Source organism: Pecten maximus, chromosome 13, assembly GCF_902652985.1.
Source record: "Pecten maximus chromosome 13, xPecMax1.1, whole genome shotgun sequence".
Lineage (NCBI taxonomy): Eukaryota > Metazoa > Mollusca > Bivalvia > Pectinida > Pectinidae > Pecten > Pecten maximus.
Genome location: NC_047027.1, coordinates 33,993,475 through 34,003,634, shown reverse-complemented (window position 1 = coordinate 34,003,634; position 10,160 = coordinate 33,993,475). Strand labels below are relative to the sequence as shown.

General features: G+C 34.2%; 1 protein-coding gene across 2 annotated transcripts; it reads right to left on the bottom strand.

The window, feature by feature from the left end:
* Positions 1 to 1,832: 1,832 nt before the first annotated feature.
* LOC117340779 lies at positions 1,833 to 9,963 on the bottom strand. 2 transcript variants are annotated; one of them, XM_033902551.1, is made up of 10 exons: positions 9,865 to 9,963; positions 8,785 to 9,174; positions 8,426 to 8,617; positions 7,712 to 7,873; positions 7,280 to 7,351; positions 6,172 to 6,567; positions 5,418 to 5,609; positions 4,077 to 4,232; positions 3,423 to 3,470; positions 1,833 to 3,155 (listed from the first exon to the last, which is right to left on the bottom strand). In XM_033902551.1, the coding sequence occupies exons 1-10, from the start codon at positions 9,917 to 9,919 to the stop codon at positions 3,070 to 3,072; spliced, it is 1,749 nt and encodes a 582-aa protein (XP_033758442.1). In that variant the 5' UTR covers positions 9,920 to 9,963; the 3' UTR covers positions 1,833 to 3,069. The 2 variants fall into 2 exon arrangements, with proteins under 2 accessions (XP_033758442.1, XP_033758443.1); XM_033902552.1 differs by having other exon boundaries at positions 3,423 to 3,464.
* Positions 9,964 to 10,160: the final 197 nt, after the last annotated feature.

The window sequence follows — 10,160 nt, the reverse complement described above, 5'->3', positions numbered from 1 at the left end:
CACAGAAACAAGATATAACATCCAAATAGTAGATCTCTCCACGCATCAATCTACAGCTCTCGAAACCATAAAGTGTTAAAATAAACCTTATCAAAATATAGATGGTCATTCTCACAACGTTACATGGACTCTAACGACATCGCATAAGTGGTCACGTCGGGGTGACATTATGGATTAACCAATCAAATTACTACTTACAGAATCTTGGAAGTGAATTTCTTATGTGCAAAATAGTATGACTAGATAGCATAGCTTGCATAATCTGTAAATTTGTTTCAAGTCTTTTCGTCCAACGAAACATATGGCTACTATATATACATGCTGTACCGAAAAGGTTGTAAATAATGTACATTTTACTTGACCACATGTAAGACGAGTCGTTGACTCAATATGTAATCAAGAATAAACAAAGCCTATTTTTATTAATGGTTACCCTAGATGCATGTTGTGAAGAATGGATGAGTTCAAATTGACAATTCGCCCTGAAAGGGAAATATTGAGATGACAAAGGTCACCAGAATGGACCCCTTATGCGATGTCGTTAGATGTTCATGTAGGGAAGTGAAAATGACCATCTAGATTTTAATGAGATTGTGCCAGTAGTCGATTCAATTTGGGGACACGTCAATGGATATCGAATCTACTGTGTCATAAAAGTACCACTTAGATCGGAAATTCGGCATGTTACCATCTAAAAATGGAAAATTGACAAACAGTAAAGAAACATAAATCTGCCTGCACCTCTGTATATAAGGTCATACCTATTGGCTACGCCATGGTGTAAATATCTATATAAGCGGTTAATTTTAGAAAGTATGTAGTGTCTATGATTTGAAGTTATCCGGGTAATATCTGCTCTTCACGGTCAATAGGTTCTGTGACATTTGAAAACAATGCATCATAAAAAAGCTGATTTTGAAGTTGAGGAGTTCCGGAAGGTTTCTATTTCAGGTTCTTCCTCCATGAAGAGAGCCTAGTATATATACAATAACGATGTAAGCCATTAAAAGCACAGTTTATTCTACTTGGAAATGCCATCGAACTTAATAAATAAGGGATTTCAATTTTGAATAGCATTAAGTTTTCTTCTGAAGTTATCTTAATACAAATAATTGCATAAACTGTGTTTATCCATCCTTAAAAGTGGGGTAACCATTTATATCATAAATATTGATAAAAAGGAAATATATACGACATGGAATCTGTAAATCGTAATGGTTTGTCGTGACGATTCGGAGTTGTCTCCCGTAGGCTATGAGTAAGTACAAGAGTAGTGTTTATACCAATATTATGTACAATTTGCAGGTCATTGACAAACAAACAATGCATTTGTCGACAACATAAAATGGATATCGAAGGACAATAGATACTTTTAATTGATTGGATCATCATTAAAAACACCATTACATTATCATTAGATACAGGAATCAGGATGCATATCTCCCTGCCATTTCACTTGTTTTATATCGTCAGAGATGGTAAAAGTTTACCTGAAGCATTCCATATATTATCAGGCGCATGCGCTGTCATCCGTAGTAATACACCACCATGCTGCAGACACCGTTGTTTCTGTAGATTACCATCATCCCTTATGCTTGAGTTTGTTATTGTTGTTTAGTGTTTATTGTTATTGTTTTTTTGCTTTTGTTTTTTGTTTTTGATTTTTGATTTTTGATTTTTGATTTTTTTTTTGTTATTTTCTGAATTGTCATTTATAAAAAAAAAAAATGAAGATTAGAATAAACAACTGACATCCTTACTTTGAATTGTCCAAACAATGAGTAAACTCCAATCCTGAGTTGAATGTTAGGCTGAAAACGCAAAAAAAGATATAAGAAAACAAGATTTATTTTACTTGTATCATTGTTTTTATTTGTGTCTACAATTATGCGCAGCACATTATGTCACAAAATAAATCAGTCTATTAAAATTATTCATTTCATCAATGTAATAAACATATAAAGTTACATATATGCTGCGTGAAGGTAGAAATCGCGAAATGTTAGATTTAAAAATGATTTTCATGAAAACATATCCCGAAATCCTATTAATCATTCATTCTCATTATAATAATCTCGTGGCCAAAAGTAAAGTGCCGGGTTGTGTGTTTACTCAAGTGCATACGGAAAGTTACCACTACGCACAACATTTCTAAATGAAATATTGTTCTGAGTAAACACATAACAATATGGCCAACAGCCTGTATCTAAACAAAGGGAAAATGTGTTTATACAAGTGTGATCATGCCTATTCTCGACACACTGGCCCAAGTCGACTATCATATTAATGATGTCGTCACATATTGGAATATATCTATATCGACAAACAGCCTATTGTCGACTGACTATTTACAGACAGTAAAACAGTCATTTTTGACAACTTACATCTTGAGACAGAGAAAGCGGTTTTAGATGTAGTTTTCGAGAGCGTGTAATGTCCATGAGGACAAACTCACAGCTAAGTTATTTTAAAAATCATCAAGGGTATACTTTGATATCACGGATCGGGGGATCAAAAACGGAAATCTCACAGGATCTTAAAACGATCTAGCCAGATCTATACAGAATTACCACAAATCAAATGTCATACTTTTGTTCATATGCAATTATAGGCGTTTGATCTCAATAGGAATATAAGTAGAAACGGTTATAGGATTTCACAAAAAAAATCATGAAATCTTCTAAAATGTGTGGAATATCTTTTAAAACATATGAAATCGTGTTTTGATATCAGGATAGTATTATTGATTTTCGGCGTTATAGGCGTAATGCATCGATATTAATATATCATTGCTTATTTCATTGATGTTAATGTAACACCAATATCGGTTAACCTTAAAAACTAAGTTAAATACAATGTACTGTATACAAAGAAGATGGATGTTTTGATATTCAACAAACTTACAACATGGTTTTGCTTCTTCTTCAAAGACCCCAAAACCTAGGCTTAAGTCAAGTTTTTAAATTAATCATTGTCATTTTCACATCAACAAAGCTTTATAAAGCATTATATAATAAGACATAAATATGTTCAAAATAATCAACAAACAATTCTTGTCAGGGACTCTGATCAATTCCTGATTTTAAACCAAACCAGCACTGCTAAAATGAGGCACAGAACACGCGAACCTTTGTGGAACTCAGCAATATTGATTCCTGAAAACAAATACATAATTTCATGATATTTTACCAAGAAAGATATATACGTCATAGAGATTAGTTTTATTACCTTTTTTAGGAATACACAATGTCACAAGGATATGCTTTCTTACTGTATCAGGAACATATAGATGTATACTAAAAATAATGTTATCAACATATGTGTTTAGCAAACATATGTACACACGTTTAATTGTATTCAGACGTGTATATTCAACCGAAATAGAATTGTAATATACCAGCGTATAACAAAATATATCTTACCTTGGCGTGCTGTTAACTGTTTCTGGCGGCTGTATAACGGCCCTATATCTAAATGTATGAAATTAACACATACGTGATAAAGATGCCTATTCGAATAAAACAAATCCCCAAAAATGATTTTCTTTACACCCAATACTAAATTTCGTTTGTCCAGATTTACTTCAACGTGATAACATGTATGTTTTCATTTTACTAGTAAATTAAAATATGTAAATTATTGAAAACTGGATATTGATTAACATCATATTGATATTGTCCTAGTTGTCATTTTTCTTAAAGTATCTTTGCAAGTGTGCCAGGTATGCACAAAATGTATCCCCCTCCCTCCACACGGCCACGCGTCCCTCGGCTTGAGAGTGGTATCATAATGGTATCATTGATTGTATTAATAGCAGGGAATGGATAAACATGCCTTTGGGCAAAGATTTGTGCAGTTCGAATTTATTTGATATTATTTTGGATATATTGCGGTATAAATATAGAATATATGGAATATAGATATATTACGTATATAGTTTAACCTCTATGGCTAAGGGGGGGGGGGGACTTCTGTTTATAATGCTGACTAAATTCAGGTAGGCACAATGATACTGTTTGTGCGTGCAAAACAATAAGAACCAATCGAATCCATTTAAGATAATTGTGACTACTTACCATTCGAACCGCCATCCACGATAACGGTAATGATATCCGCAAAAGCGCCAATCTTGCACTCATACGTCACATCCTGTTCAAACGTAGTCGTCAGAAATGTCATGGTGGACGTTCCAGTATATCGACAAAGGTGGTCAATAGGTAAGTCAATGGTTTCTAAAAATAGAAAAATCAAGGTCATTCATGAGAGAGTATAACTCTGAATTCAAGTGCCCTGTAGTTTCTAAATATGTGGGTTTTTTTAAGCATAACCGTATAATTTTGGCCCGGATATGACGCGACAGGTGGCGTTACTGGTCAAGATGAATTATGTGATTAATCAATGTAGCGGTAAATGTAAAATGCAGATATGCTATTAAAAACAAAACAAAGTTTAGATTGAATGCAAGCTGAATCAGTGGATGTATCTGTTCAAATGACACATTAATAAAATTATATTCCTGATTCAAATGCAGTCTTATTATAACCAAAAATGATTCAAACTGATATAATTTTGTTATTCGTGGTGAAACGCATTAATTCGTTAATTTATTTCACAAGCAGTTTTACATTATAACCACCAGCATTAAAACTATGCCGTTATCTTAGTTAAAGAGATTTCTTGCTTGAAATGGATTCTGCATATATTTCCTCATACACTTATATACAAAAAAAATATTTACATACAGCTTTTAAAGGTCTTCGATCAGACCATTAGAAGGCGTATCAAAATAATGACATAAGCACCATTTTAAGCTTGGGTTGCTGCAAACAAAAGGCGTTCTTGTAATATTCGCGGATGATTTAGAGTCGCTGTATTCAAGGTACCTAATATAGCGCAAAGATGTATACGAAGCGAACAGTTATATACACAAACATGTAAATAAGTGTTTACAGAAGAATGAAAACAGGACGTGGTTGCGCGAAATTGAATACCCGCGAATAAGGTCCTACTGGTAGAACTATCAAGTTAATGCAGTCCTGTCAGGGGGGGGGGGGGGGGGGGGGTCTGTATTTAGAAAACATTTAATATTCTCATTTCGGACAACACCCCCTGGGCGATGTATTGTTTGTGTTTGGTTTGTTTGTTTTTGTTTAACGTCCTATTAACAGCCAGGGTCATTAAGGACGTGCCAGGTTTTGGAGGTGGAGGAAAGCCGGAGTACCCGGAGAAAAAACTCCGGCCTACGGTCAGTACCTGGCAACTGCCCGGCGTAGGTTTCGAACTCGCAACCCAAGGGTGGGGGGCTAGTGATAAAGTGTCGGGACACCTTAACCACTCGGCCACCGCGGCCCCAATTTTTTTTTTTTTTTTTTGTGATAAGGCAGATAATTAACTAACCATTGTATATAATTACATACCTGGTTTCGTTCCAGTCGTCGTGTAGATGTAGGCTCCAGACATCATATTGTATTTATACCATTGTATAGGCGCTTGTGGTTTACCTACGGGTCCGGAACACGTCAATGTGAGATTGGTGCCAGGATAAGCATGGATTACCTTGCTAGGGTACACTTGTCCATCTACTGTTATTTGTGGTTCGCCTGCATACGCTACAAGAAAAATGCATAGTGGCTTAATATACTGATATTAAGGGGATTTATATATAAGTAGTATATTCTTTATTAAAGGGAAATATATAATAGTAGTATATATTGAGATAAGGGGAACTATATGTTAGTAGTTTATTGATATTTGAGGGATACATATGTTGTGATAGATTGATATTATTATATTTTACCTTTTTACTTTTCTAACAAAAAAATTTCACGATTTTACTATCATGACATTATAATCTAGGTGTCGCAATTCATATTCCATGTGAGTGCATTAACAGTAAACCTACTACGGTATTGCCTTAACACGACTTCTGTTTCAATATTTCCACCTTCTGTAAAGGCTTTTTGATCACGTCACTACTCCTTCACTTGAGGCGATTGTTCAGTCAAACGAGAGGTTTGTGGATCAAATATCAGGTTGCTACATACACACAATGTTTAATTGAAGTTTAACTTAACATTATCCCAATAAAGGAGACACTGTCCTTTAAAATGACATATTGTGTCGATAGGCTGATACCTATAACGATTATCCATACAACATCACATTACTTACTGTATATCGATAGCTCTTCCCTCTTAGTCTTCACTTCCATGCTATGTCCATTATAAATTCCAAACAGAGCACACGTGTAGATTCCCTCGTCATCACACTCCATCCTATGTAGCGTGACTTGTATGAAGAGTTCCTCTAAAGGATATCGCCGGTACGTCACTGTGCTTTTACTCTCGAGGTTCACCCTATCTATCCCAGTTCCCCATTCTGGCCCGGTTCCATTTGTTCGGCGAAGTGTTAGGTAGGGACGTTTCAAGGAAACAGGACCTTCTTTCTGAATTTGGATATATCCGAATTCTGTTAGATTATCAGCTAAATCTCCAATGGAACATTTTATTGTGACATCAAAGTCGCCTTGATACTGCACCTTTGAAGGGTTAATGCTGAGTAGCAGTCCTGTAAAGAAATGAAATAGTAGCATATTAATAAGGGCATGACAAAATGTCATTATGTTTGTCATGTTCTGTATTGTTTTGTATACAAAATACAATACCTTTGGTAAAATACAGCCAGCACTAGTATGGTATGTACGCTGTAATCTTCATCAGACAAATGACCAGGCACCATGCGTACAGAAAGGTTTTAAGTTGTCTTCGAACTTCGAAGAAATTCGAAAAGACTAGATTCTGCTACTATTTGCCTAATACCTGCTCATATATATGCGAAAGTTTATTTCCCACTTCAGCTCGATTTGTACTGGTCCAAATAAAAGTATGATATATATATATCTGGAATGTGTGTCAGTGTTATTAATATAGCCAATGGTAAATTTTAAATTATATTTAATGACATATGACAATAAAAACGGTTAACAAAACAACAAAATAGTGTATGAAATCATGCAATACATCATGCAGTGAGCTGACATATTTTACTGTGCGTTTTTTTTGTTTTTTTTTTAAACATGGTGTGATTGTAATGAGATCCCAATTCTTCGACACAAATGAACTTATTTGCAAGTTTGGAGAAAAATAAATTGATCTATTTAATTATTTCATAACTTACTATATAAGCAAGAAGCATTATAAAAAATAATGCAAGATTCCTTCTATATGATTAGAATATGAAACCTTATGTGTTGAAAAATGTCAGATAAAACACAACAAACCTTTCTCCTTTCTATTGTTTGCACTGGAGTCTGGATACGGAGTAACATTTTCGTCTCCGAAAATCCGATTAACTAACAGAAATGAAGCATAGTATTTAACATTCATGTACCGAAATATATTCTCCATCGAAATGAATAGGATATAGGCAGGTGGATTTTTATATTTCTTTCAATAGAATATGTTTGCTTCGCTTACAACTGTGATATACACATATGACCTGGTCAGAATATATAACAATAATGTGTTTGCTATTTCGCTCCTAATTTCAGCTTATTACCAAATTATCAAAATCGCATACAAAGATATTGATATTGCGCAAATACGCTATTTACTAGAAAAATTGTAAGAATAAACTTTGATAAGCGCGATAATGAATGTTCAAAACTAAGATATCGCTAAGATAGGTATGTTTATAATGATGATTTACTCACAACTTCTCCTCGCTGTATATGTGGTTATCACGGTAATGGTATCAAACCTCTGACCGATACCGCATCTAAATGTGACCTCTGTTTCATAACCGCTCGCAGTAAATGTCAGGTAGCTGCTCCCGTTGTAAGAACACATACTGTTCTTTTCAACCATCAATGTTTCTTTAAATAAACGATTGGTAAATAATTTGAATATCTTGTTTCCCTTACAGAAACCTCATAACGATATTAGTAACATTAATGAAAAAAAATATTCTTTTCAATAGGGATTCAATTTCAAATATGAAATGTCAATGAACATACCCTTTCAAAATATAAAGCATATATCTAATTGTGAAATATACATAATAACAAAAATCTGAACATATCAAAATTCATTTACGTCTTCATTACATCTTATAATTGATTGTAATCACCAAACTTTATTTTCATATACACCGGTTGTGCATTATGTACTGTACCGGGTACTTTTTAACCAGCATTTAATTTTGTGTACAATGGTTGATATTACAGGTCAATATCGTTTCCACTCGTCTTCCTGTTGGTGTTTTATTATTTAGGTGGTTAATTATGTAGTGTATTTACGTTATATTACTGTGATTATTGTGAGGAACTCCGTGTATTGATTTGTACTATCTTTGAGGATAGCAGGCATTCATGTAATAAAATATCAAACTTTTGAGTGATGTAAGTTTGTTTATGAATGTTTCTTACCTTGACTAACACCTTCCTCCACTTGTGTAAACGCTCCCGCTTTAGCGTTGTATTGGTACCAAGTTATTGGCATGGAAGGTTTGCCTACCAGACCGTTACACAGGAGCGTAACCTCACTACCTGAGTCCACAATCAATTCCTGGTTAGGCACCTTGGCCGAGAAGTAAGTTATAGTTGGCTCTTGTCCAAAAGCTTCATATAAAAACAAAAGTTATGATTGAATACCAATTAATGAATATTTCTGAAAATAACAATTATTGACAATTGTTAATATTTCTCGGCGTCATTAAAACGTAACGTGTAATAAGATCAAAATATAGATACACAAAAAAGAGTCATGTAAATAATAAGATACGTACAATAAACAATGAGTTCCTCTCGAATATGTTCCTTTATCACACTTCCGTTCTGGTTCGTCCCTGAAACCTCGCATGAATATACACCTCCATCGTCACATTCAATCTGATGTAGAGTAAATTCCAAATAGGTTTCTTCTAATGGTACTGTCGAATAGCTCACCGATGCTTTTTCGTCCATTTTTTCATCGTCGATTCCAGAACTCCATTCTGGCCCTGTACCATCTATCACTCTCAGCAACAGATACGGTCTCTTCTCCATCAATAAAGTTTGTTTTGATATTTGCATCCATCCAACTGTCTCGATATCAGTCTTTCCAAGACCACAACGGATCGTGACGTCATTTCCCCCAATGTACTGTATCTTGTGAGGCTCGATGGTTAGGAAAAGGCCTGAAATATTTCAATGTGTATTAATAGAACGTCTTTAAAATAATTTTAGAGAGAAAAGTAATATCCAAAATTAATTGGATGACGCTTGAGCATTTTGACGTTCCACACATTAAATAATTGACGAAGACAACGAGTTTTATTTTATAGTCTTATTTGGTAACGAGCATATAAAGTCATTACCTATATGAAGTAATCGTGCCTCGTTAAGTAGTACGTGTCTATATTTAAACCTTCAAAATGGCGAGATTATATAAACAGAAAGGAAGAGATGAAAATAGCCATCGATTTTATGAAAATTCATGTTTGTTGTCATTTGTCAATTACATTTCATAACTTATTGAATCAATAGATACTTAACAATTATTCATTGATGATAAAGTACTGCTGAATGCGAAATTCTATATATCTACATTCCGGTATGTATTGAATTATAAAAGTTTTTTCAACATTACATGTAACATAAGTACTTAACACAAAATGATTTGTAGAAATTGATGTCAACTTATTAAATAAAATTCGAACATAAAATTTTAAACTAAAAAAGAGTAGCTCAAAACAACGACTTCAAACCAAGGTAATAATAGTTTTAATCATACAACCTAATGAGAGAATAGTAAGAGTCATTTACCGAATATGTTAAGATATGTTAACCACAGTGTTATAAGTAGAATATGTTTTATATCTATTTACCTGCAGCTTGTGATACTATTCCAGTGATGATAATAAACACAGCAAGCCCGTCCATGGTGAAGTACTTTAAAACTGTGTTGATCTCCAGTAAGGTCAGGTGTTTTGTAATGATGGACAAACTATGGCTCTATAAACAGGTAGATAAGACGAGGTCAAAGGTTATCCGGGTATACTGGGGTACTTTATAGGGGGAATTCCCCGCCTTACCGTGCCTTACATCACGTCCTAGACATTCCAAAATAATTCATCACTACATAAACCCCAACCTCGTAACAATTTGATTCATGGATTTATTT